The 27,808-nt window shown below is 41.3% G+C and overlaps 1 protein-coding gene across 8 annotated transcripts; it reads left to right on the forward strand.

The window, feature by feature from the left end:
- The first annotated feature begins 6 nt into the window (after positions 1-6).
- Positions 7-27,808, forward strand: NFYA (nuclear transcription factor Y subunit alpha). 8 transcript variants are annotated; one of them, XM_045193060.3, is made up of 10 exons: positions 7-197; positions 8,340-8,485; positions 10,021-10,107; positions 12,867-13,013; positions 16,898-17,029; positions 17,225-17,330; positions 18,664-18,812; positions 19,933-20,106; positions 20,949-21,050; positions 25,204-27,808. In XM_045193060.3, the coding sequence occupies exons 2-10, from the start codon at positions 8,411-8,413 to the stop codon at positions 25,255-25,257; spliced, it is 1,026 nt and encodes a 341-aa protein (XP_045048995.1). In that variant the 5' UTR covers positions 7-197; positions 8,340-8,410; the 3' UTR covers positions 25,258-27,808. The 8 variants fall into 8 exon arrangements, with proteins under 8 accessions (XP_045048995.1, XP_045048994.1, XP_045048991.1 ...); XM_045193059.3 differs by having other exon boundaries at positions 10,024-10,104; positions 18,646-18,812; XM_045193056.3 differs by having other exon boundaries at positions 8,353-8,485; positions 18,646-18,812.

The raw sequence follows: 27,808 nt of genomic DNA on the forward strand, positions 1-27,808 counted from the left end.
GGAGTTAGGGGGCGTGGTCGCAGAGACGCCTGCGCGGAGGCGGTTGGAGGGAGGCCCGATTCCCCTTTGTTCAGGTTCGCCATTTTGCGAGGCAGCGGCAGTGGCGGCGGCAGCGGCGGCTGGGGCCTCTGATTGGGTTTCGGAGTCCGGTACTGGAGCCAATCAGCGCGGGCAGCGAACCGGGGGAGCGAGGCACGGTGAGTGTGAGGAGCCAATATCCAGCGGCCCAGAGCCGGCCCCAGCGCCCCGATTGGCGGGTCTCGCTGACCACTCAGGAGAGGCCCAGATGCCCGTCGAGCCCGGGGAGTCGAGCTGAGCCTAGCCGAGTGGGGTGGCAGGCGGCCCCGGCCGAGAGCCTGCGAGCTCCGCGGGGCACTCCCGGCCAAGGCCTGTAGGGGGCTATCCCGCGCAGGAATGGCGCCCCCAGGGGCAGGCACCTCGGGGTCTAGATTCCTACAGGGTGCCGGTGCCAGTGCCAGTTGGGGATGCGTCCCGGTTCCCCCAACCCTTAGGCCAAGGTTCTCTGGCTTCAGGCTTGGGAATGACTGGCCTGCCTGCCCGAATACCCCTACACTCAGGTACACACACGCCTCCTCCTCGGTGGTTTCCTCGTGGTCGTTCCAGCCTCGTATTTAAGCCCAAAAGTCTGCCCTTGCACTCTCCATGCTCCGACCCTCGGGACGGGAAACCTCCCCCCCCGGGGGGACCCGCGTCCCCCAGCCCTCGGGAGCCGTGTCGGTCTGTCCGCAGCCCTCCAGGGTCTGCAGGGAGGCCTGGAAAAGATGCGCACCTCGGCCACAGGGCCCCAAGTGCGGTGAGGAGAGGGGGCTGGCCCGTCCCCGCCTCGGCGCTCTGCTGGGCCCCGTCTCCCTGGAGGGGGAGCTGGGAGTGAGCCCGTGTGCCCACTCCCCTTGCTCCGCCGGGCCCCTCCTTACATTAGGCTCAGCCCGGGTTCCCGGGCGGGCGCCGTTACCACCCCCTTTTGGCTCGTCATTTCCTCTCCTTCCCCGCCCCGCTTGCCAGGCAGAACCGTGCACCTCAGTCTTGGAGCCCAAGCAACCGGTCTCCCCTTTCTTGCCCGGGCGCTAAGGCCAGTCCACCCGTGCTCGGAATCTCACTCTCAGAACCTTGCAAGGTGTTGGCGATCCTTCTCCTGGAGGGTGCACAGCTTGCTTTTTCATGTCGTTAGTTCTATCCATTGCTCATACTGTGAACTCTCCCTCCCTTGAGAATGTACAATTCGCTTTTCTTTCACCTTTCTGTCTTAACTTTGAACGTGTCAAGCTTGATTCATTGGCTCAGTTGACAACAATTTCTTGTTTTATATTTTTCTAGTACACTTTCTAATTCCATATTAGTTTTTTTATTGGGGGGCTTTCCTTAGGGTGATAAGAAATCTGTTGACAACCGGGTATGGAGCAGGTAACATGTACCAGGCCATCAATCTATGTGATGGGGAGGGAGTGGGTAGATGTAAATAAGAGCCTTCCCTGCTGGGGGAGATTGACAGGTGAACAACTCATCAGTACCTAGTGGGTAGTGCTATAACGGGGCCAAGGTCAGTTTGGTGAAGTACAGTACTGGTATGTGAGCTGAGCTACCAACAGCCGGGTGGGAGGCTTAGTAATACAGCCACGCTTTTGATTGACCCCAGGATGATAGGATTTCCTCTTAACAGGAGAGAGCAGTGCTTAGCGAGGAGAACTTGGGCAGAGGCACCAGACTGCTGTGTCCGTGAGGGGGAAGATAGAATAAAGGCAGTAGGCGGTAGGGGTTAGAGATTAGGCTGGACAGCCCCGTTGATGAAAGCACTTGTACATCTTAAAGAATATTTTGTAAGATTGGAAAGACAAGTTTCTGACTGGTGGGGTTTTGTCCATAACAGTGGCTTTTTGTGGGGGGAGAAAGGGAGATATCCCTAGGACTTGAACATTGTTTACTTAGTGGGCTCTTTGGCGCGTGCCCTCGCATCTTTACTTTTCTCTCCTAAACTCTCAGGGTCCCGGTGAGACTCGAAACAGGCAGCTTCCCACCCCGCACTTACCCCTGAATCTGTCTCCAAGGCCCCCTTTTCTCTGACCTTGCAGTGAGCTAACAGCAGCCCAGCGTGGCTTGCTTCTTTCTGCTGCTTATTCTACCCCAAGCCTGCCCTTTGTCCTTCACTGTCCCAAGCTTTACCAGCCATACTCTCAAAATAAGAAATAATAACAGAAGTAAAGTTTTTACTTATGTGAAGCACCTAGTGCATTCCGTAGCACATAGAGTAGGTCTGCAGTGTATATGGTGCTTGTGTTTCTAATCACATTTACTAAGGTCACACAACTGGTAGGTTTCAATAAACTCCTAATCTAGTGTTCTTTAATCTTTTTTTTTTGCTATTTTAATATATTTATTGATTATGCTATTACAGTTGTCCCATTTCCCCCCCCTCACTCCACTCCATCCTGCCCACCCCCTCCCTCCCACATTCTCCCCCTATAGTTCATGTCAATGGGTCATACTTATAAGTTCTTTGGCTTCTACATTTCCTACACTATTCTTACCCTCCCCCTGTCTATTTTCCACCTATCATCTATGCTACGTATTCTCTGTACCTTTCCCCCCCTCCCCCTCCCACTCCCCTATTGACAACCCTCCATGTGATCTCCATATCTGTGGTTCTGTTCCTGTTCTAGTTGTTTGCCTAGTTTGCTCTTGTTTTTGTTTTAGGTGTGGTCGTTAATAACTGTGAGTTTGCTGTCATTTTTACTGTTCCTATATTTTATCTTTTTTTCTTAGATAAGTCCCTTTAACATTTCATATAATAAGGGCTTGGTGATGATGAACTTCTTTAACTTGACCTTATCTGAGAAGCACTTTATCTGCCCTTCCATTCTAAATGATAGCTTTGCTGGATACAGTAATCTTGGATGTAGGCCCTTGCCTTTCATGACTTGGAATACGTCTGTCCAGCCCCTTCTTGCCTGTAAGGTCTCTTTTGAGAAATCAGCTGACAGTCTTATGGGAACTCCTTTGTAGGTAACTGTCTCCTTTTCTCTTGCTGCTTCTAAGATTCTCTCCTTACCTCTAATCTTGGGTAATGTAATGATGATATGCCTTGGTGTGTTCCTCCTTGGGTCCAGCTTCTTTGGGACTCTCTGAGCTTCCTGGACTTCCTAGAAGACTATTTCCTTTGCCAGATGAGGGAAGTTCTCCTTCATTATTTGTTCAAATAAGTTTTCAATTTTTTGTTCTTCCTCTTTTCCTTCTGGCATCCCTATGATTCGGATGTTGGAACATTTAAAGATGTCCTGGAGGTTCCTAAGCCTCTCCTCATTTTTCCGAATTCTTGTTTCTTCATTCTTTTCTGGTTGGATGTTTCTTTCTTCCTTCTGGTCCACACCGTTGATTTGAGTCCCAGTTTCCTTCCCATCACTATTGGTTCCCTGTACATTTTCCTTTGTTTCTCTTAGCATAGGCTTCATTTTTTCATCTGTTTTTCGAATAGATTCAACCAAGTCTGTGAGCATATTGATAACCAGTGCTTTGAACTTTGATAGGTTGGCTATCTCTTCCTCGCTTAGCTGTATTTTTTCTGGATCTTTGAAGTGTTCTGTTATTTGGGCCTTTTTTTTTTTTCTTTTGTCTTGGTGCGTCTGTTACTTAAAGGGGCAGAGCCTTAGGTGTTCACTGGGGTGGGGTAACGCTGTGACGCTGTGCGTGGAGGAGGGGCTGAGAGGGAGCAATGGCGCCCGCTCCACTCTCCACTGGATTTCAATTTTTCACTCCGCTACCCACAATCAAACTGGGCCCCTCTGGTGCTGGTTCCCCAGTGGGTGGGCTTGTGCACACCCTAGGCCCCTGTGGGTCTCTCCAGCGACCTCTCCCGTGAGGCTGGGAGTCTCTCCTGCTGCTGCCCCAACCCCCACGGGCGTTTTCAATCAAGAGGTTTGAGGCTTTCTGCCCCCCCCCCCCCCCCCCCCCCCCCCCCCCCCCCCCACCCCCCCGTGCTGGAGCCCTGGGTTCTGAGGTCTGCTTCACTCCCCGCCGTTCGTCCGGTTTATCTGCGCGAATGTGGGGCTGCAGGGTCTGCTAGTGCTCGGACTGCCTGCCCCGTTCGTCCCACACTCCGCCAGTCTCGGTCCCACCACAGCAACGTGAGTCCTCTCCATCCTGGCTGCCCGTCTCCGCCCCTCCTACTGGTCTGGATGAATGTTTATTTTTTATTTCCTTGGTGTCGGATTTCCTTGCCGTTCGATTTTCTGTCAGTTCTGGTTGTGTGAGGAGGCGCAGTGTGTCCACCTACACCACCGTCTTGGTTCTCAGTGTTCTTTAATCTTATTATCCACATTTATAGATGGGGAAAACACTTGCTAGACTTTCTAAAAGACAGTTAACAGTCTGCTTGCTTTTTTGCTAAACACCTAAAGCTCCCATCTGTCTGCAGAAGAACTTTGGTTGGAATTTGAGACAGGAGTCTGGCCTCTTACCTTTCACTTGACAGGTGGAGTCTTTTAGTCTGCTGTTCATAAGCTGAAATGTTTGTGTCTTATTTTTTTAATCTTTATTAATTTTTAGAGAAACCATCAATTTGTTGCCCTGCTTATTTACGCACTCACTGGTTGATTCTTGTGTGTTCCCTGACTGGGGATCGAACCCACCACACTGATGTGTCAGGATGACACGCTAAGCAGCCGAGCCACCCGGCCAGGGCCTGTGTCCTTGTCTCTATGCTGGTTCTTCACTGGGGGTACTCCACCCCTCCACTCGTCACCACATATAAATCTTCCTTGCCGCCTTTTCCTAAAGTCTTCCTTGACTTATCTATCCCTAGCTGGAAGAAATGTCTGTTCTCCAGATTTCCTTATTACTTTGTTTTTCATAAGTTCCAGTACATATTTTTACTCCTTTACTAAACTCAAAGCCTCTGAAGTTAGGATCTTTGTCAGAGTTTTCTTTTTATTTCTAAAACCTTTAGGACAATGTCTGGGACATGGTACATCATTAGTGGAGAAAAGGAGCAAATTAGGAACTCTAATCCAGAAACTCCTTGGACAGTGAGGAAGCTGGAGAGCTCTACAGTCTTTCATCAAAGATCAGGACCCATTTGTTAAGTTGTAGAGTCAACTTAGTGGGTTAATGATGGTGATTTTTTGTAATAAATTGGAAAATGCCAAAGTATGTATCTTATAAAAGTATTCATGAAACTTTGGCTTCAGTTTTTTAATGTTATGTGTATAGTGACTTGTAATAAAAGTGTTTCTTAGTATGAATTGTGGTCAAAGAAGTTCAAACGCTACTATTCTAGGCTTTACCTGGTAGTGATTATCAAATGTAGTGATTTTGAGGGCTTTTCACATGCTTATAGTTGACTTTCTGGAAGTTTTAGCTCTAAAATGTATGTGAGGCCACATAAAATGGATTCCTAGTAATCAGCTACATTCCAGGACTTACCCCTTGAAGCGGAAAGAAGCAAATTTTCCTGCTAGCCAGAATAAACACACACTATGAGGGAAAAAAAAAAACATTCAAAACGTTGAGTTAGAAGCAAGAACTAGACGGACTAAATCTGGATGAGTTAATTTTGTCAGAATCCCGGGCAGAGAAGCACTTGAGGAAAGACAATGTCAGGGTTTGTTGCGGTTCTGCTAACTGAAGCTCACTGTGCTAGGAACATAGGGCTTCACGGAAGCCAGCTGTGTTACAGCATCCACCAGTAGCAACGTTAGTGTTCCAGGCTGAGTCACTTTCACGTTAATGTGACAGAACTGCTGCTAGATTTGGAGCTGCCGCCTTTTTTACCCTGCGAAGTATAGTGGGTTTAAATGTTTTTCATTTGGAGCATTTGTGTTATGGGATATTAGTTAAAATCTGCATGACCTATATATTAGTAATTCCTATGCTATTTGAGTAAGGTATCTGGAAATTAATGGTCCAGGAAAGAATCTCATACGGTAAGGGGTTTTGGGGTGGAGGAAGTATTGAAATATAGAAGACATTCCTTCATGATCCTGATTTCCAAATCAGCTTTATTGCCATGTAATTTAGATACAAAGGGTAACTATTTAAGTTTGCATTTTGATGAACTTTGACAAATGTATACACCTATGGAATCACCACCACAGTGAAGATCCAGAACATTTCCATCCGTCCAGAAAGGTCCAGGTGCTCTATCCCAGTCAAGCTCCCACTTTCCCTCCCCTCCCCACCTGCCTCCAGTCCCAGGGAACAATGATCTGCTTTCTGTCTCTAGATTACTGTTGTCCTTTCAGAGTTTTATGTAAGTGAAATCACATATGCTCTTCTGTATCGTGACCCTTAGTTCTTTAGTTGTACATATTTATCATGTGTACCACAGTTAGACACAAGATAGAACTTCGGGAAGACTTTTTACTCCCCTGGCAGAGTCACTTAGTCTAGTTGAAAACCTGATTATCTGTACTGTTCCTGCCATCTCCTGGAGCCCATTCAGTCAACCAATTCAGAAGAGGCTGACGTAAAGATCAGAGTGCCCCATTGTCAGTGTGTAATGAGAAAGTAACTATCGAACTTACTTGCCTTCCTGATCATGTGTGCTCCTTATTGGCCGGCCTATATGTGAATCCAAATGAAAACTAGATATTTGTTTGGTATTCCCATTAGAGCAAATGTAGTGAATCGGAGAACCGTGTGACCAGATGCACGATGCTGTGATGACATAGTCATCCTGTCACTCATTTATGACTTATGCACCACCTACTGTTTTAGTTGTGAGTGATCAGCTTCATTAATTTTTGTTAAATTTTTTTCTTCCAACATTTTGGTTTTAAAATTTTCAAACCTACAGTAAAGTTAAAATAATTTTACAATAAACATCAGTGTACCCACCACCTAGAGTGTACTATTAACATGGTACAGTAACATACTTGCCTTTTCAGATATCTCTTCATTCTTACACCCATTCATTCATCAATCTATCTTATTTTTTTGATGTATTTTCAAGTAAATTTTCGACATCAGTACACTTCCTCCTAAATATTTGGACATGCACTTGAATATATTTTACTGTCTTCTTTCACACAATATTGAGACACCTTATAAGTGATCCACCTCATTCACCATGTGCAGATTTATGGAGAGGGGTGCCATGCTTTGCTGCTATAATGTGCAGCTTAGTTAGCTCACTTAATTTTATCATTCAAATGTTAGAGTTTATAAAGTTCTAGAGAAAAATTGAGGGAAAATGTTCATCTGCATTTTGTTTGTATACCTGTGCCTCCCCCATATTTCCAAGGTGATTACCCTTACATTTTTTAATCAAGTCATTATTCAAGGTTCTCAAATATCACTTCAATTTACCTAATTGTGTCCTTATTTCAAAAAGGAGTATTCAATTGTTAAAGTGTATAAGAATGGTAAATTTGGACATTGACTAGCTATTTGATATTAATTTAATAAGTTCTTAATATTATCAGTGATACTGGAGAGACACAATATCATTGTGGTAGAATGATAAAGACGAAAGAGTCCTTACTCTTTAGAGATAGATGCTAAGATATTCGTGGACTTGGGGAGATAATGTGGTGCCTGCGGCTTGCTCTAAAGAAACCCAGGGGTGGGTGGAAAGTCGTTGAGATGCACGATTGGCTGTGGGTTGAGAATGGTGGAAGGTGGATGATGGCTCTGGAGGTTCGTTATAATGGTCTCATTACTTTTGTATATATTTGAAAACTGCTATAATAAGTTAAAATTATACAGTAAAGGGTGGCATATTATTAAGCATTCATATTCAAGACTGGGGAAAACTAGTTCTTTTTAGAGAAAATTGTAGCCATCTAAAATGTTTCATTATATCTAATCTGTAAATAATCATTATTGCCATTAGTATATGGCAATTCCTTTTTATTTCTAGCTCTGGATTAGAATGCAGACCCTAAATCTATGCTAGCGCTTTCTTTCTTAGTTCCACTTAATGGAGATTTTGGTAAACAAAATAAATATTTGGCTTCAGATTGGGTAATTTACTTACTAAATAATAAACCCTGGAGTTTAAAATTGCTTACTATTGTAGGGAACTAGAGTAACATGTGGCAGGCAACCAATATGCGTTATAAATTAAACTGTTCTCTAAAGACATGTGCAGACTTAAAAATCTGTTATGTAAGCCTTGTAACAAAGTGACTCGACAACATAGTGAGTATTTCCAACGTGCAAGTGTTGCTCTTTTAGTATCGAAAAGTTAGGTTGCCAATGACGTGACTAAAAGCATTTTTAAAACATAAGAAATAGCAAAGTACAGTGATAAGTTATCAAGGTTAATCATCTGGCAAGGCCTTTATTGACAAATGCCACTCTTGTTATTGTCTCAACATTTCTAATAGGAGTGCATCTCAGTCTTCCAGACTCTCCAGCGTGAAACCCACTGTGTACGGGATCTCAGCTTGGAGGGGCCATGGAGCAGTACACAGCAAACAGCACCAGTTCAACAGAGCAGATCGTTGTGCAGGCCGGGCAGATTCAGCAGCAGGTATGAAAGTAAGACCGCTTTACCCATCACGGCAGTGGAGCTGACAACAGCGCTGCTCAGTTGGGATATTGTTTGAGAGGTACCAGATCTTACAAATAATGGGTCTGATGACCTGTGCTGAGTGCTTTTTGAAGACTGAATTTGTTGTGACTTCCCTCCTGTTTTCTGTGTTCAGAACTTTGTATCCAGTCCATGAGTACTGAGAATTTGCTCTTCATGGGAACCTGGTTTAATAGTAAATTGACCCTTGGATCTTTTTAAAAGTCAAAACACCTAGTTTGTTTTCAGATGGATATTTGGAGTTTTTGGTTTTCTCTGGATTCAATTTGGTTTTCTCTTCTTGATCAACCTAGTGTGTGATCTAGTAAGGCTTTGGCCACAGTATACAAACCAAGATAGTCAGCTGCTAAGAAATTCACTGTTGTTGGATTTGATCCACCACAGTGCTTACTCTGAAAAGTCCTAGTTTACCAGAAGGATAGTATTTAGACAGCTACTCTTCTGGATAAGCACATATTAGAAAGGAATTCCCTGGTGCTGGTTTACTACTAATTAAATGGGTTGTTTTCTTAATTTATACAGAGCGTACATTTTCTGATGCTTTATATCTGATTTTAGTGAAACTTCACTTGTTTTTCCTCCCTAGAATAAAAGAAGTTATTAGGTATCAATTTAATCTTAGGCCAAGATGGGGAATATTTTGTTTCCAAAATGGAGTTTAGATAATACAGAAAAGTAGTTAGCAGGGAGGTCAGAGGAAGTTTCGATGGTGAGTTGTCTTATCTAATGATTAAGGGAAGGAGCTACTCTTGATAAAGAGAGTAATTAAACTCCTTCCGTACACCAGCTGTGTGGCTCTGGCAGCTTCCTTCAACTACCTTCTTTGTACAGGGGATTCCACAAAGGGTCCTCCATTCACACCAATGCCCTAGTGAGTGATTGTCCTGTTAGAACTTAACTTTACAGGACATAAAAATTAGGTTGAAAATTGCTTCTAAGGTAGTCCAACTAAGTGTAAGTAATCTTAGTTTTGGGACATGGAAGCAGTGACCTCATGAAAATGATTTTGGTTCACAGTGATTGCTTTGTTCTTGCTTTCTGGTGATTGCATTTGAGCTCCAGAAATTCTTTATTGTAGCTTCAAAGCTGTTAAAACCTTTGTTCTTGTGAAATCATTTGAGGAAGTAAAAAGAGCATTAAAATAACTTTGTAAGCAGAAGGACCAAATGCCTATTTCTAGAGGGAAGGTCTGCATTAAAAAATTTGTGTTAATGATGACAACTGTTTTTGACATTTTTGAGTCGTGGAAGTATGTTTTGATTCCACTCTGGGGACAAATATCTTTATCTAATATCTTTAATTCTGCTACCTTCTACAAAACAGCTTCAGGATAGGGAGTCTATACAATTTGAAAGTCCTGTGTAGGGTGGGGCTGTTGAAAGAAACTCCTTCTATAAGAGGTAAGGCGATCTCCTGTCTTGAACCATACATTTCCTTCCTGACACATTTCAAGCTCTTCCTGTTCCTGTTCTCAGCAGCAGGGTGGTGTCACTGCTGTCCAGTTGCAGACTGAGGCCCAGGTGGCATCCGCCTCAGGCCAGCAAGTCCAGACCCTCCAGGTAGTGGTGCCCTCTCTGATTCTCTGTAAGCACTGCATGAACTTCCTTCCCCTTTCCTCATGGCTGGTGCTGTGTGTGGTAGGATCTCAAGGAGGAATGGCAAAGCCAGCTGCATGCCTTTGATGCTAACTTGTCTTTGAGGCTTATAACATGCCAGTTTTCTAACGTTTCATGCCAAGTCACGTAGTGATTCTACTATGAATTTTCTGGAAACAGCATTTGGCTAGTGTGTTTCTTTGGGAATGCCTTGGAAAGAATTGTTACAAGTGACATTAGAACTTATTTAGAGCTCAAACTGTATCAAATTGCATGGTGAAATTTCATGAATTATAATAGTAGAGAAGAAAATATATGCATATTAGCTAAGCTAGATTGTGCTTCTTGCACTAAAAGGACAAGTCAGCTGCAAAATAATCATTGTACTTGGCAAGTTTTATCTAATGACTAAATCTTGTTAATCTCCTAACCGCTGCCTTTTACTGGTTCCCGGGAGAAGACAACCTATCTTTATCAGCTGCAGAGATTATCCTGTCCCTCCAGGCTGGACACAAGTGGGGTCTGCTTTCCGTAGGTCTTAGGTGTTAGAGCCACTGTGAGGATTCTTACTTAAACCAGGCAGTCCCCTGACACTATGTTGTCCAAGTTAAATGTCTTAAATTGGGCTGATATTTTGACCAGCTCCTACATAAAATTAGGGGTAGAAGCATTAGTCTCTTCTGAGTCTCCAGGTTACTTTTACTAAAATTACCATATTTTTGAGAAACTGGCAAGACTTGGGTGCTTTATATTTTTTCCTCTATTTAATGGAAATGTTTCCAAGTCAGATGTAGAATATAAAATCAGCATCTCACTTGATTACTAGTGCCGCTAAACATTCTGTAGTTAACTACCCCTTATTGTAATTGTTTTACTTTACCTTTTGGGCCCACCCCCACATCTGCTGCCCATGCTGTGTACTGATGATGTACAGCCAATTCCCAACATAAATTAGCTGAAAGAACCTGAACTTGTAGGTTCTCCCTAACCGTATTTGAATCTCAGAGTTCAGCTTGTAATTCATGTTTTTCATGCTTGCTTCACCTTACTGATATGTAAAATATTGTCGTTAACCACTTGTGGAATGGGAATGTAACATGCTCTTAACTGTATGGCTTTTGTTTGATGCGTGTGTCTTTGTAATCATTTATGTGTTGTAATACAGTGGGCTCCTTGGAGTCTCAAATGGTATTATGTGCACTTACAACATGTCCACAAGGGGAGAGGTTGTGGTGAATAGCCAGAAAATCATTAATAGTTGTGCCTTAAAACTTGTATTCCCTACCTCTGTAGATCTTATTTAAAAGAAATGGAAACACTTTATGGAAATAATGGAAACCATTCCTTAAGGGTCTTACTATTTTGGAGAATTTTAAGTAGTTCTTTCAGTTATTCATGCAATAAATATTCTGAAAAAATTCTTTCCTTATAGAGCACACGCTGCAGACATTGGTGTAGCAAAGGGGATTTGACTTGGGGTGGAGAAGTGAGGGAAGGAGGAAGCATAGAATCAGACTGTAAAGTCCTTAATATTGAAGTGGAATTCCTCAAGGAATGGCTTGACAAAAGCTAGGATTTTGAATATTTCCAGATTCTGGTACACTTAATATCTATATTCCTCTATAATTGATTGATCTTGTGATTAACTTTATTTGAACATTCTTTCACTAGCATTAAGAATGGGTATTTTAGTCTTATAAATATTCTTTTGTAATATTACAAGTAATTTCTCAAAACAAAGAATCTGAAAATGAAAGTTTTTGACTTTTAGCTATTCTGTTGAACATTCCATTTAACTTTTAAAATGGCCTGGGTTCTTTTTGGCTCCTAGAAAGCATTCTGTTAGTTATTAGGTATTTCTGTATTGGGACTCCAGGTGTTACAGAGCACTTACAATGTCCTGGCTTCTAGAGTATTCTGTTTATGGGAGCTTGAAAGTTGGGAGTTTTTTGGTATATTTGAGTGCTCTGTGTAATTTGCATATTTGTCATTGCTTCTGTTAAAGTTAAAATAACTGCAGGCATTGGCAGGGTCCAGTGTGAAGAATTCCACCAGATACTGCAAACTGACCAGAAAATATTTCTCAGCAGTTTTACTAGTGGGCTCCTTTACTAGTAGGCACCAGACTAGAATTCCCAGAGTAAGGTGAAGAGGGCAAAGGATGTACATTTCACTTATTCTTGAGAAACTGGGGAGAAAGGGTCTTCCACAAAAGATTCTAGAGCAGCTTGCTACCCTGCCTCCTGGAGTCATTGCTGGATACAGTTCGATTTATTCCCTTCAGGTTATTTAGAATCTGTACTTACCCATCATCACCACCATCACCTACCCTTCCCATTGCCTCCTCTTCAGCACTTACTAGAGACCATTGCTGGATATTAGTCTAAAAAGGCAAATTGTCTTGACATTTTGGTTAAATGCTTCTCTTGGATTTAGCCTGTATTTGGTGATAAATGCCTTATATGTACTGAGACTTACAAAGAGTAGATGTACTCCATTATATTTGACTTTAAAGCATTCAACTTGGCCTTTAGTCAAAGATACCGTAGATGCTTGAAGAAGAATGAACTTGAGGACGAGGACTTGAGATTTATTATCTTAGGATCTCTCCTACCTTTTTCCCTACCCCTTTAGCAAGGCGACAAAATAGTTCCAGTGATTGTCTTTTAGTAAAACCCATTTTGTGTCTTATGTTATTTCATTGTTTTTATTTTATTTCATTCTAGGTCCAGGGGCAGCCGTTAATGGTGCAGGTCAGTGGAGGTCAGTTAATCACATCAACTGGCCAACCCATCATGGTCCAGGCTGTCCCTAGTGGACAAGGTCAAACCATCATGCAAGTACCTGTATCTGGGACACAGGGTTTGCAGCAGGTGAGTGGTATGAAAAAGTGTTCAGACAGGATATTAGGATAGAGGTTTTTAAAGAATAATTTATTACAAACTGACAGTTGGTACTGTTGCATTTAATTGCTTCCTACCTTCTGTTTGCATTTAGTCGATATTCCGCCTGTATATAGTACCCCTGATAAAACAGGACTAGACAGAAATTGTACATCTCTGGTAAGACCTACATTAGGCATGATTTTGAATCAATGTAAAGAATATAAAAAGATGGGAATCTAGTTTAATGAAAATAATTCATTGGGTGACCTATGTTGGCATTTCTAGTCAGGGAGGAAGGGAATTTATAGTCTGTTTTAGAGGTTCTTGTTTTTGCTCAGAAATGTTATTCTTTTCTTTCCATGTAATTAATAATTGAGTTATCTAGCAAGAATGAAATGAAAAAGAAAATATTTCAGTCCATATCCATCACACACACCTAATACTATATTCAGAGCAACATTTATAGCCTTAAATACTTAATTTTTTAAAAAAAATTGAAAAAATAAATGGTATTTCTCATAGGAAGTTAGGAAAAGAAAAAAACAAAAAGGTCAATAAATCAAATGTTTAATGTTTCCATATTCTCTTCTAGTTTTTATGCATACTTTTTTTTCAGACTTCTTTGTTTTCTATGAAAATTTCAAACAGATATGCAATTAGACAAGTAATACAATGAAGTTGCAAAGTACTAGCCAAGGCACCAGTAATGTTCACACATGGAAATTGGATGGAATGTCCCTTGAATATTTTTAATTTATGAATTCCTGCCCCACTCTTTTTCTTGCAGTGTGTTTTTATGCATATTTTTCGAGCCTGGTTGTACCATGCATGTAGTTGTGTTGGGGTTTTTTTTAATTTACTGTGTTTCCATCTAATTTTTTTAAGTAAGTTTATTTATTTTTTAGATTTTATTTATATATCTTTAGACAGAGGGGAAGGGAGGGAGGAAAAGAGGGAGAGAAGCATCAGTGTGGGAGAGATGGATCCATTGCCTCTTGGATCACCCCCCAACTGGGGACCCAGCACACAATCTAGGCACATGCCCTGATTGGGAATCAAACTGGCAGCCCTTTGGTTCACAGGCCGTGCTCAGTCCACTGAGCCACACCAGCCAGGGCTAATTTTCTTATTTTAAATTCCTTCATATTGGTCAATCAATTTGAAGAATCAGAACTTGCAGCTTACAAAAATGTATTTAAGGTTTTTTCTTTGTTTTCATTTATGCATTTATTTTTGCTTTTATAGGTAAGGGTACTCCAAATTTATTTGAGTATGATAGTTTTATTTTTCAGTTGAATTAATTCTTAGAGCAGTTTCTTTGGAGTGGAGGGATTGCTCGGATAAGGGGTAGGAGAATTTTTTAAGCTGTTCACATATTTTTGCCACAATAGAGTTGTGGTTAGGATTAAAAATAGTTTCTACATTTTTCCATGAATAAGTGTATGAGGCTTTAAATATATTTCAGTATGTGTACTTTACTCTGTTTTACACTGCTTTTTCATTTCTGTTGTTCCTCTCATTGCCTCCTCTTTGGCCCTCCCTTGTCATGCCTGCCTTTTCACTCTTGAATGGAGACAGTGTGATACAATGCTTGCAACAGTGTGCTCGAGGTACAGTGACCTGGCTTTTCATTCCCAGGTCTGCCATTAGACAAGCTTTTGGATCTTGGCCAAGTCATTTGATTGTCAGTTTTCTCATCTGAAAATGCAGTTTATATCGGGTGATTTCAAGGGTTTATTTCAGCTCTAAATTCTATGGTTTTATGGGATTTGATTAATTAATATATGTATGTATGTATGTATATGACTCTAAGAGTCTCTGACAGGGTGATTTATTATATTCTCCATCCAAGCAGGACTGTAACTAATCAACCATCTTGGTGAAATTATTTTCTTGTAACATATATAAGGCTCTAGGTGTAAGATTCCATAGCCTTTCTTACAATACTTAAGATACCGATTTTTTTTATAAGAGGTTGCTTCTCATTATTGTTTTTTGAATAACCATTTATTTTATAAGAATACTTTTTAACCTTTTTTATATTGCATTGTCTATTTTAGAATTCCAGTGAGAACCTATGCCCTCTTAGCAAAGGTGTAGATGTCCAGATACATGGAAAATTTGGCATACAATTTTAGGTGAAGATCCCTGGCTTGATACAAACAAGGGAACTGGAGTAGAGAGCCAAGAAATAGATTGAAGAATATTGAAAAATAATATAAAATAATAGTGAAGAAGTGGTTTTAGAATGATATACATGTATAACACGGATGGACTTAGAGGGTATTATGCCCAGTGAAATAAGTCAGAGAAGGACAAATACAATTTCAGTTACATGAGGAGTCCAAAAACCAGAAAAAGACGTAGGTACAGAGAACAAACCTGATGGTCGTTAGAGGGAGGGGAGCAGGGGAAGGACAAAAAAGGTGAAGGGGGCTGAGAATTACAAACTTTAAGTTACAAAGTAAGTCAGGGGGGTGTGATGTATGGCACAGGAAATGCAGTCAGTGTCGTGACAACTTTGTGGTGACAGATAGTTTACTAGATTGACTTGGGGTGATCACTTCATAAGGTGTATACTCCTGCCAGGTCACTGCGTTGTACGCCTGAAACTAATATAATGTATGTGAATTCTAATTTTTTCTTTAAAAAAAGAATGATACAGAAAAAGGAAATCAATCTCTACCTCAGAGTAGACACAGAACTACTTGCCCGGCCTGGGTGGCTCTGTTGGAGCCTTGTCCCATTCACCAGAAGGCTGTGGTTTCGATCCCTGGGCAGGGCACACACCTGGGCTGCATGTTCAGTCCCCGGTCAGGTCGCGTGTGGGAGGCAGCCAGTCCATGTTTCTTTCTCTCTGTGTTTCTCTCTGCCCCTCCTTCCTACCCTCCCCCACCTCTAAAATCAATAAACATCTTCAGGATTAAAAATAATTACAATAAGTTGTTAGTAGATTAAATACCTAAATGTAAGAAAAGCATACTGGGAAACTTAGATTCTCTTTACAGGAGAATTGTCTTTAATCTATGGGGTAGAGAGGGGTTTCTTAAAGACATTTTCTTGAAAAACTGATTTAACTATAATAGTCCCCCTTACTCACGGGGGACGTGTTCCAGGACCCCTAGAGGATGCCACACACCACAGACAGCACCAAACCTAAGTCTTAACAGGGATGGATGAATGTATTATAGTGTGGTTACTTAACGTGATTCTTTACATCAAGAAAAATGAATGAACCAGTTCTATTTCAACGGGCTGTATCTTGAAAACAATGTTGACTAAAAAATAATAAATTATAACAAGAAACAATATAGTGCCATTTATATGAAATTTATAAAATATGCTCTGTAAGGAGTGTCACCAGTTTTATATAGTGATTTAATTTATTTTTTTTTCAACATTTTGTTATAAAAAATTTAGGCAAAAATGAGAGTGGTGTGGTGAATCACCACACCCGTCTTCAGCAGTTACCAACACATAATCAGTCTTTCTGGTTTCATCTGCGTTTACCTACTCTCTCAAGAATTATTTTGAATATATGAAATACCGTTTCATCTGTAAAAAATACTTCAGAACGTGTTTTTAAGTAAACATGATTTTAAAAAATAACACGACCATGCCAGCACTATCATCTTTAAAAAACTGACATTGATTCCTTAATATCATCCAGACAGTAGTCAAAATTCCCCCATTGTTTCGTGAGCGGAGAACACACTAATCTCTCACAAATAAGAGCAGAGCAAGCCTTCTGCCTTTTTTCCCTTCCTCACAGCATTTTCCACTCTGTAGAGGAGTTTGGGTCACTAACACTCCGGGACCAAGAGAGGCCCATGTCAGCAGAGTCCTAATCTTCTCTGTGTTGTCTCCCACAGATACAGCTCGTTCCACCTGGACAGATCCAGATCCAGGGTGGGCAGGCTGTGCAGGTGCAGGGCCAGCAGGGCCAAACCCAGCAGATCATCATCCAGCAGCCCCAGACAGCCGTCACGGCAGGCCAGACTCAGGTAATCCCACTAGCTCTGTGCGCACAGGAGCATAGCTGATGGGTAAGGCTCAGCCGGCTCAGCCTAGTGTTTCATATGTAGGAGAAATGAGGAGGAGACCATCAAAAATAACTTTTTAAGAAAAAGGCTACACGGTCTCTTTTGTGTGTGATGTCTTAGAATCTGTTAAATTGTGTCATGATTTATTTCCTGCAGACGCAGCAACAGATTGCTGTCCAGGGGCAGCAGGTAGCACAGACTGCTGAAGGGCAGACCATTGTCTATCAGCCAGTCAATGCTGACGGCACCATTCTCCAGCAAGGTAAGTGTGCCCATTCGTTTCTCTCTACTTTTGGGGAGGCATCTTTTTCATCCCTTGAGCAAATGATGCTTCAGAAATTTCGTGGTGACCTCTGCATGACACATTTTTGAACAAGCAAATAAGACTTCAAGTCTCCATTGATTGTTGGTTCCTTGTCACCAATACATGACCAACATTGATTCCATTTGTAGGAGTCTCTACAGTGGTGGTTAAGACTAGTCCTAGGGATTATGTAAGCTTTTAATCTTTTCTGGGAAGAGGTATTTCTAAATAGGAAGATTGGAAATAGGAGTTTCTTTGTTGATGGAGGGGAACATGGATTAGAAGTCAGCTTGGCATTTGGCATATTGTTGCTGCTTAGGTATATTTTTTCAGGGCCCCTTCATCTGTAACTTATTCCAAAAAACACTTAACGTATGCCTGCTATGTATGTAGAACTTTGCTGAGAAAGAAGAGCTTCCTTCTCAAAAGCCTGCCGTCTAATAAAGGAGGCATACATGTGAACAAAGGCAGTGCAGAGCCCTCATGAGGTATGTGCTAGGACTAGATCATGCGTAAAGAAGGGAGAGATGAAGTATGGCTTGAGAGGAGAACGAACTTCAGAGAGAGGAGGAGATAGCTCAAACTGAATGTAAGAGCTTTTGGAAGCGTTTGTCATAGTTAAATCTAAAAAGGACGTCTCCGATTCCATGACTAAAGGTTTGACCTGTGCTCAGAACTTGGCAGTATACCAGATGCACTGAGTGCGGTGACAGTGCGCTCTCCCGGGACTCAGGAGAGGGCCTGGGCTAGACTGAGCCCTGGCAGGAGCTCGAGAAGAGAGTGGTGAACACCTCTTCAGGCGCTGCTGTTGGTTGTTTTGGGGTCTTGGAGTGCTTGATTTAATTTTAAGTCTTAGACCTGCAACTGACTGGTTCATCGTCAGTTTAGGAGGAACGGTTTATACGTTTATAACATCTCCAGATTGTTCATATGTACAAAAACAGTGAGTATAGCTACAGTCAGACTGACCCGTAAAAGGGGAGGCCTCCAAACTGTCTCACCACCCACTGGAAACTTACTGTAATGCTCAGGAAAGGATCCATTTTAAGGATAGATTTATTTAGAGCTGGAACTCAGTTAATAGAATTTCAGAGATTGCGATTACATGGGTTTTATATAGTAAGCCAGGCAAAGAGTGAGTGAGTGCTTTTTTCCCCCACCTTGTGCTGTTTAGTACGTTTTTCCAGGGTGAATGAGTGTGTGCCAGATAGAAGAGGGACTAACTGTGTTCCCTTCTTTCCGTGTGCCTGTTTTTTGCTTTATTTTCTTAAAGTTACAGTCCCTGTTTCAGGCATGATCACCATCCCAGCAGCCAGTTTGGCAGGAGCACAGATTGTTCAGACAGGAGCCAACACCAATACAACCAGCAGTGGACAAGGGACTGTCACTGTGACACTGCCAGTGGCGGGCAATGTGGTCAATTCAGGAGGGATGGTCATGGTAAGAATACTGATTCCTCAGCTCACTGTTCGCATCTGTAACTTATTTTCCTGTATATCTCTTTGTCTTTGAGAAGTTCTTGAACTGGCATTTTGATGTCTGTTATAAAGCTTGTTTATAATGTCGACCTCTTAGAACTGAGATTGACCCTTAAGGCACTTTCAGACATCCACTTGTACAATAAACACTCCAGCCAACGGTAATTTATTCCGAGGACCTTCTGTGTGCCAGGCACTGTTCTCAGTGCTGGAGACACAGTAGTGCTTAACCAGATGTAAATGTCTGCTTTCATGTGATCTTACTCAGAAGTCAAATACTGAAGGGACAATTAGACTACTGATCTTTGGCAATTGGAAAATACATTGTTTCTAGGATGAAACAAGAAATAAACTAAAAGTTAGAAAGATTGTATCAGAAAAACCAAAAAATGTGTGACATAAATATATTGGGAAGATAGAGGAGGAGAGTTGGGTGGTGTGTGTGAAAGGTAAATCCTCAGCCGTCGAAATAGGATGTTAGTACATAGAACCAAAAATGAGTAAGTTCTTAACTCTTAATTGAGTAGCAGAAGCTCACACGGAGGTAGAGGAAACTACCGGAAGAAACAATACAGACACTCAAAGTTACTATAGTTGGGAAGGGAGTGAGGCAAAAGAGACCTATTTCTTCATACATATAGTACAGTATTTTGTTTTTCTTTGCTTCAAAAAATTAGAATCATATAGTAACTTAATTAAATTAGCTATATAATTATAGACATTGAGTAGCACTTAATAAATTTGTACCTATTTTTCTTTGTACTGTTTTATTGTCTTATGATTATTGTTCTGGACCATTAGGTGGCAGCAAACATTGCTAGAAAATAGAGTCATGCATAGACAAGCATTTGGACCAATTGTATCGTTTCTTAGCTCCTGGGCCCCCGATGACAATCGTGTGTCATGTTTGTTTAAAATGCATTTAGTATAATTCTTCTCCAGGAAATGCGTTTAACTGAATGCCATGGAAAAGCTATTCTTGGTAGCATTCAGAAGAAAATAAGTTAATAGGGATTAAGAAACTGTTTCCTGTGTCCATACTTCATGTACCTACTTAATACACTGGTTTTCTCTTCACACAGATGGTACCTGGTGCTGGCTCTGTGCCTGCTATCCAAAGGATCCCTCTACCTGGAGCAGAGATGCTTGAAGAAGAGCCTCTCTATGTGAATGCCAAACAGTACCACCGCATACTTAAGAGGAGGCAAGCCCGGGCCAAACTAGAGGCCGAAGGGAAAATTCCAAAGGAAAGAAGGGTATGTATAACATTGGGAAGCCTGTAGGAAAAGAATACCAGGGCTCTACTTTGGGAATTAATTACCTTTTATATGGTATGTTTCCTTGAGTACCTTCTGAACAATTAAAGGTAGGTAGATAGCTAGTTAGCATTTGCTATTACTATATGCAGCTGCAAATGTAAAAACAAAATAACACTGGCTTAAACAAAAAATTTTTTCTTACATAAAAGAAGTCCAGAAATAAATTGTCCTGGGCTAGTAGCACATTTCCACAGTCCTCAAGACCCGTTCTCCTCCTGTCTTATTCTATCTAATATTCTTACTCAGCTCATTGTAGCCCAAGATAGCTGCTTATGCTCCAGCTGGGGAGCAAATGGAATAAAAAAGGCAGCTCTCTTTCAAGGAAACTTTCAGGAAGTTTTATGTATCTCATTAGCAAATATTTAATTACATGGCCACACTTACCTGCCAATAAGGGTAGGAACTGCAGCGTTTTTACTGAGTAACCATTTGCCCAACTAAAATTTGGTCTGTTGAAGCGAAGGAGAAGATATGTATATTGGGAGGAAGGTAGTGATTTCCGTGATACCATTGGGGAGTCTTTATTATTATTATTATTATTATTATTATTATTATTATTATTATTATTGTATTCATATAGCATTCACGGTTTTATGATAGTTATATATGGTTAGTAGCCATCTCGTGTTTTTTCCAAAGCTTTCTTCATAATTCAAAGTCATAATTACCCTGGTGGCTTTGATCACTGCTTTTCTAAACTATTAAAGTTGGACTCTGTGTATTAGATAACTATGCTGGTTCCAGCTAGTAGTTGAGTGGTTTTATTTCTCTTGTTGTAGAAATATCTGCATGAGTCTCGGCACCGTCATGCCATGGCACGGAAGCGTGGTGAAGGCGGACGATTTTTCTCTCCAAAGGAAAAGGATAGTCCTCATATGCAGGTAGGAAGACTTACACCTTTCATTCTTATTACTTTGTATTTCTTGGGTGGAAGCCTTGGTACTATCCTCTGCTATTTTGATACTAAGGACTAATCATAATCTCTAAATTGAATGCAACATTGTGTACTTTCGACTTAAAGCACTAAACGTCTTTAACCCAGTGGCCTTTTCCCCCCATCTTTGCCAATTATTAATACTAATTCTTTCTTGAAATTTTCACTTGTCTTGATTTTCAAAGAACAATAGCAGCTAACACTTACTGCCATATGCCAGCCATTATGTTAAATACTTTTATAAGCATTTTTTCTCACTGAATCTTTACAGCAACCTCAAGCCCCAAGGGTTAAGAATTACCTTTCCATTTTACAGTTGAATCTGAGGTTTAGACAGGTTAAATAGTTTGCCTTAGGTAAAATACTTAGTAAAATGGTACAAGTGACATTCAAACCCAGACAGTATATGAGGTCTGTCCGGAAAAAGTCCAGCCATTGTTAATATAACGAAAACAGTTTGTGCGACATCTATGTAACCTGGCAGCCACAGAGAGTGGACTGGAATGCACATGCATGAACAGTGACTTCACTGTACCAGTCAATGGAGGCGGTAGATGCCATTGAATGAGCATGTGTACTGTGTGGCTGTCACATTCAAAACGACTGAGTAGAGCAACAAGTGTGGCACAAACACTTCAATGATGGTCGAGAATCTGTTGAGAGATCCATGTTCCGCAAGGTTCGCAACAAGCAGAACCCCTGAGAATGTTGAACATGCACAGGCTGCAATCAACAAAGACTGGCAGCTGACGGTGAGAACTAGGAGCTGATCTGGGGCTTCCAAAAACTGCTGTGTCTGAGATTTTGGAGCAGGATCTTGGCATGAAACGTGTCGTGGCAAAATTTGTTCCGCAGCTGCTGCTACCAGAGCAGAAGGAACCTCAGTTGATCATGACTTGATTCAAACCACTACCAAAGAACCAGATTTCCTCAAGAAGGTCATAACCGGAGATGAACGGTGGGCCTACAGCCATGGTCCAGAAACAAAGGCCCAGTCGTCCCAGCGGAAGTCGCCTGGTTCTCCATAGCCAAAGAAGGAAGGTGTGGCAAAGTTACAGCAAGATCAAGACCATGTTAACTGTTGTGTTTTTTTTGATTGGGAGGGCATTGTCCATCATGAGTATGCCCCTCCAGGCCAAACAGCTAATAGAGTACTACCTCAATGTTTCTCGTCGGTTGAGAGATGCGATACAACAAAAATGGCCGCAGCTGTGGGCAACTAGAGACTGGCAGCTTTATCACAACAACATGTCCTCTCGTGCATCACGTCTTGTACAGAGTTTTTTAGCAAAACATCAAATCACCCAGGTCATTCAGCCTCCCTACAAAACTGATTTGGCACTCTGCAACTTCTGACTTTTCCCAAAATTAAAATCACCTTTGAAAGGGAACAGATTTCAGACCTTCGATGAGATTCAGAAAAATAGGGCAGGGCAGCTGATGGTGAGTCCAACAAAGGATTTCGCAGAGTGTTTTGAACAGTGGAAGAGACGCTGAGAGAACTATGTGAGGTCCAGAGGTGCCTGCTTTGAAGGGGGCTGAGGCATCATTGTCCTGTGTACAATGTTTCTTGTGTCTTATATCTTCTTCAGTAAATATCTCTATTTTTCATATTACATGGCTAGATAATTTCTGGACAGACCTCATAATTCCAGAACTTATTCTGTAACTGCTGTCTTACACTGGTTCTTAATCTAATTCCACTGATTTTATTGTATTGGCATTTCTGAGTCAATATATCCAAAATAAAACTCTTGATTCTTTTTTATTTTAATGCCTCAACCACTCATCTCAACAAGTGACACGTTCATCTACCCAGTCACTAAAGCTAGAATTGTCTGAATCTTGGTTTTGCCTCAAATAAAATTTGAATCAGTTTACCTTTTTCCCTCTCAACTGCTGTCAGCCTAGTCTAATCCTCTCTTGGTTTGATTAGTGTTAACAGCTGCCTACTGATCTCTCCTCTTCCATTCTTGTGCCCCTCTCGTCCATTATTCACATCTTAGTGTGATCTTTTTTAAATGTGTGTCATAACATCACAGCATTGCTTAAACCCCCTCTATCCCCACCCTTTCCTGCTTACCTTGGCAAACCAGATCCTGCATGATCTAGCTCTGGTTTTATTTTCTCCTCCTCTTTGGTCTTTGGTCTTTATGCTCTTGCTACACTGTTTATTGGTCTCTCTCCTGCCATTAGAACCTTTATCTTTAAAATAGCTGATCTGTAAAGCTTTTCACTCCCCACCTTTTTGCATGGCTTTCTCCTCATTATTTAGAACTTGGTTTAAATCTCAGAGGCTGTCCCTAGCCCATCCTATCCAGAGTAGGTCTTTCCTACCCTATTATTTCCCCGTATCTTCTTTAGAGTGTAATAATAATTGAAGTGTTTTGTATGCATAACTGTGTGGTGGTTGTCTCCTTCACTAGGCTATCAGCTGTGTAGAGAGTACAGGATTGTTTTGCTTTTAGTCTAATGCCCCATCCAAAACAAGCACTCAGTAAATGTATGTTGAACTAATGGATTCCTCGCATTTACTGACACTTCATTCTGTATGACTGTTACATCCCACCTGCACTATTGTCATATTGGTCTTTATAAGATAATGCTTTTATAACAATGTCAGGCCCCTGCTCAAGGATGCATGCTAATTTCTCATTTCTTACTGCATCAGAACTCAAACTATTTCTGTATGACATCTAAGCTACTGCTCTTCTTCGTGCCTCTCAGTAGTCGTAGTGCGATTTCTCAGTGTCCCCACATGCGAGCACTGATTCCTTCTACGCTATTAATTCCTACCTCCTGCGCTACTAATTACTACCTGTAGTAATTCCTACTCTCCTTTCCCATTACTTTTTCCTGCAGGATATAGATGTAGAGATGCCAGCTATGGGCATTGTGCCAGGAACTCTCCTAATTCCGTGAACTAACAATACGACCTCAGTCAAGTTACTTAGTCTCTTTTAGCCTTAATTAACCTTAAAGTGGATGCTATTGATACTTCACAGGAATATTGTGGGAATTTCATGCAGTACGTCACATTAGGCACCTACTTAGCCTAGCGCATGGTGAGAGCTCAGTTAAATGCTGCTGCTGTTCTCACTCATTGATCAAGACCAAGTTCCAGTCCTACCACCTACGGAAATCTTTCCTCTCATCCTTGGATTGTGCCGACTGAGGCTGTAGAGCCTTGGTGTGGAAGAACTGAAGATGGTTATTGTGGAGAGTTGCAAAAAGATTCTACAGACAAATCCTTGTCTTAACACTGCGGGTTTTAAGTAAGAGACAGCAGGCAGAGTTTAGTGGCAAGAATATTAAGTGGGTACCAGGAGATTTAGGAATTGGTCCTTGCTGGGCTCCTGACTAACATTTTGCCTCTAGTCCTAGCAAATCAGTTTCCCCATCTGGGCATCAGGCTTATCTGTAACCTTTAGGCTACACTATAACCTGTTAACAAAGTGAGTGTATTAAAGTAAATAAATTCTAATGTCACTTAGCTCTGCTAAGTGCTCAGCATTTAAATACATACAGAAAATAATGTCACAAAAATACAGCATGATAATAGCTTCTCTTGATCTTTTGCTTAGCCACTTCTAAGGAAACTTAAACACTGTGGTAGAGCACAACACACACTCCGGAGTGTTCAGTAATGGAGTGCCAGGCCGCATTTTTCATCATTTTAAGAATAAGGCCGCCTTGGCTGGAGTGGCCCAGTGGATTGAGTGCTGGCCTGCAAACCAAATGGTCGCTGGTTTGATTCCCAGTCAGGACACATGCCTGGGTTCTGGGCCTGGTCCCCAGTGGGGGACACTCGAGAGGCAACCACACATTGATGTTTTTCTCCCTCTCCTTCTCCTTCCCTTCCTTTCTCTCTAAAAATAAATAAAATCTTTTTTTTTTTTTTTGAAAAAAGAATAAGATTTATTGTCTCTTTGTTTCCTAAAGGAGCTGCATTTTAATCCATGTATTCAGACTTGTACATAGGCCTTTGGTTTACTTGGCAAGACTGTATCTATGCTCTTGGTGATAAAGTGGTGAAAGCCTCGAGCTTCTGTTGCTTTTGTAAAGGACTTTCCTCATTATTGTGCTTTCTTTGTCTCTAGGATCCAAACCAAGGGGATGAAGAAGCAATGACACAGATCATCCGAGTGTCCTAACCCCAGCCCATGTGATGGACCTGATTAAGGTCATGTTCCTTGCCATCGTTCCAGGAAATTGATCAGTTCTTCCAATGGGACGCTGATGATCACATTCTGCCCTTTTTATGGGACAGAAACCCACTTAGTTTTTAATAAGTGGCTCAGTATTATAATTGCAGCAACGTCTGGCAAATTGAAGTCACAAGCCTTTCTCACCCCTCCGGATGGGACCTGTTTTAGACTGTTGATGACATTGACATTTCATGGATTAGGATGATGCAAGGGACTCATGTCAGCCCAGCAGTACCACACACAGCACTTAAGTTGACTGGTAAAGCCAGCCAACTATCACAGCAGAGGAGAATAACAACCTTCTCAAGCTAAACTGAATTCAGGGAAGCTGGAGCCCAGTCCTTCCCATGGAATCTAAACACCATCCATCCCTCTGGTGAGGGATCTCAGGCTAAGTAAATGGACACTTTGTATTCAGAGATGACTTCCAGGTGAGGAAGTTCCATCTCATAATATGGAAATAATAAATTCTCTGAGATACATTAATCTGTGGTAATAATAAGAATCTCTGTCTGCCCAGATGATAGGTTGGTGTTTTTGGACTCCAGCCAAGAAAAAGTTAATTCTGAGGATAGAATGATAAAAGAATCAAGCACTAAAAATAATAATTGCTGAATCTTTTTTTAGCTTTGAACAATTGTTGTCTGCTTGTCCATCTGTTGACAGGTCATCTGGACCATAGTTTCTACTGTAGCTACTTTTAAGACAATTTAGAAGGTATTGGAACTCAAAACTTCCTTTCCTAAGTAGAGAACAAAACAATACATCTGTGCTGAAGTGCTGAAGACAATGGTCGTAACTCCTACATAGAGAGCCAAACTAGAGATTTTTTGATCATAGGCTTGGTGACAGCATTTGGAAAACAGAAGGGTTTGTGTGTGTTTCAGTCTGGAAGAAGAAGGAGTAGTATATATACCCATGTATTGTCATTTGGCATGATTCTTCAGTGGATGGATGCCTGGGATGGATTCATTAAGATGAAGAGAATAATTTACATTGACACTATAGCCTTTTACTAAGAACAGAAAGGGAGAAGTATGAGATTTGGTCCTTGACAATTTCTGGAGAGCACTGTTCCATCAAGCTGACCTGGGTGTTCTCCAGCTCACCTGCCAGAGCTTGAGGTGGATGTTGATTGCACTCCTGCAGCACTCGGTGCTGGCCCCAGAAGACAGACATTCGCATTCTTCCCATGGCAGCTGACTCTTTGGTTCCAGTTTTCACTTGCTCCCCGCCCCCCCCACCCCTTCACAGGCCTTGTGCAGGAGGTTTTCACATTGCATCCACATCCTGGGGACAAGTTACATACTGGACATAGAGATGCCTGCAGTGTAAGGAACTGGGCCACAGTTTCCGGAGTGAGTTGTGCCTCACTTCTTTTCTAGATGTTACACCCTGGTAGAAATAAGATGACATTTCAGAAGAGTTTCGGCCTACTCTGGAAACAAAGAAGGAAAGCTTAATTCTTTTGAGGAATATTTGGGTTTGATTTAAATACCAAGAGTAAAGATTGGCTTTTTTATCTTACTCTATATTAAGAGAGAAAAGATAAATTTAACTCTCTAAAGAAAACATCACAAAGGGAAATCATTGTAATGGTAGAAAAGAGGTATAGAGCTATGCAAATGAAGCAGGAAGTGAAGTATTTGTGGTTCCTGAAATCAGATTATCTCTTGGCTTCCAGTGGGGGGTAGGGGTATGATTCTTTAGTGGGCTCATTAGAAACTTCTGGCTCTTTTATGAGTTTCGGATGTTAACTTTATCCAGTAAGCCCCAAATTTTTCAGATGATAGATTACTAAAAACAATGGGGAATTTATATCCTTTGGTTTGTTTGGGAATCTTTAAGATGCAGAGTTGAGGAAGAAATTCCTCAGATTTGATTTCTAGTACTTAGGCCAATAGCAATTCTAAAATGCTGTTTATTTGTGTTTGTAAGTTTGTACATAGTAATACCAACCTCATTGTTGCAGAATTATTTTTTCATGCATTTGAGTTTTGTTTAAAATCCAATGCTTCAGTTGTTATTTTGTCATTGCATTTCAGCTAACTCATGGCCTTTTTATTGTGGCCAATTTAGCACACCGTAATATCCCACGTCGTGGGTGTTTGAGATTGGGATTTTTTCTTTATTTGTTGCTACAAGTTCTTTTATTCATTTGTCCTTGTGACTGTAGTGATGACTTCTAGATGCAGAAAGAGTGAATGGATGTGTGAATAATTGGTTTAATGAATACTTATTCCACTTCTTGAGTGCTTTTTTCCCCAGGATAATTGTAAATGAATATATTTTAATTGTACTGATACATTGAACATGTCAGCGTCTATACCACTGGACCAACATTTTATGGCTATCGAGTGCCTGATAATAATGTCTTGCTTTTCCTTTGGGACTCCAATTATATATCTTTTACCCTCAGCAGTAGGGGGAGTACAGGTGATTTGATCATTGATGTCATTGCAATTGTTATTTTTTAAAATAAATTTATAAAAATACT

This window comes from Desmodus rotundus, unplaced genomic scaffold, assembly GCF_022682495.2.
Source record: "Desmodus rotundus isolate HL8 unplaced genomic scaffold, HLdesRot8A.1 manual_scaffold_455, whole genome shotgun sequence".
NCBI lineage: Eukaryota > Metazoa > Chordata > Mammalia > Chiroptera > Phyllostomidae > Desmodus > Desmodus rotundus.

Coding starts and splice junctions, on each gene's coding strand:
- NFYA (XM_045193056.3), top strand. CDS start 8,411: ATGGAGCAGTACACAGCAAACAGCACCAGTTCAACAGAGCAGATCGTT. Junction 17,030..17,224: donor TCACGGCAGGCCAGACTCAG/GTAATCCCACTA, acceptor TATTTCCTGCAG/ACGCAGCAACAGATTGCTGT. Junction 17,331..18,645: donor CGGCACCATTCTCCAGCAAG/GTAAGTGTGCCC, acceptor ATTTTCTTAAAG/TTACAGTCCCTGTTTCAGGC.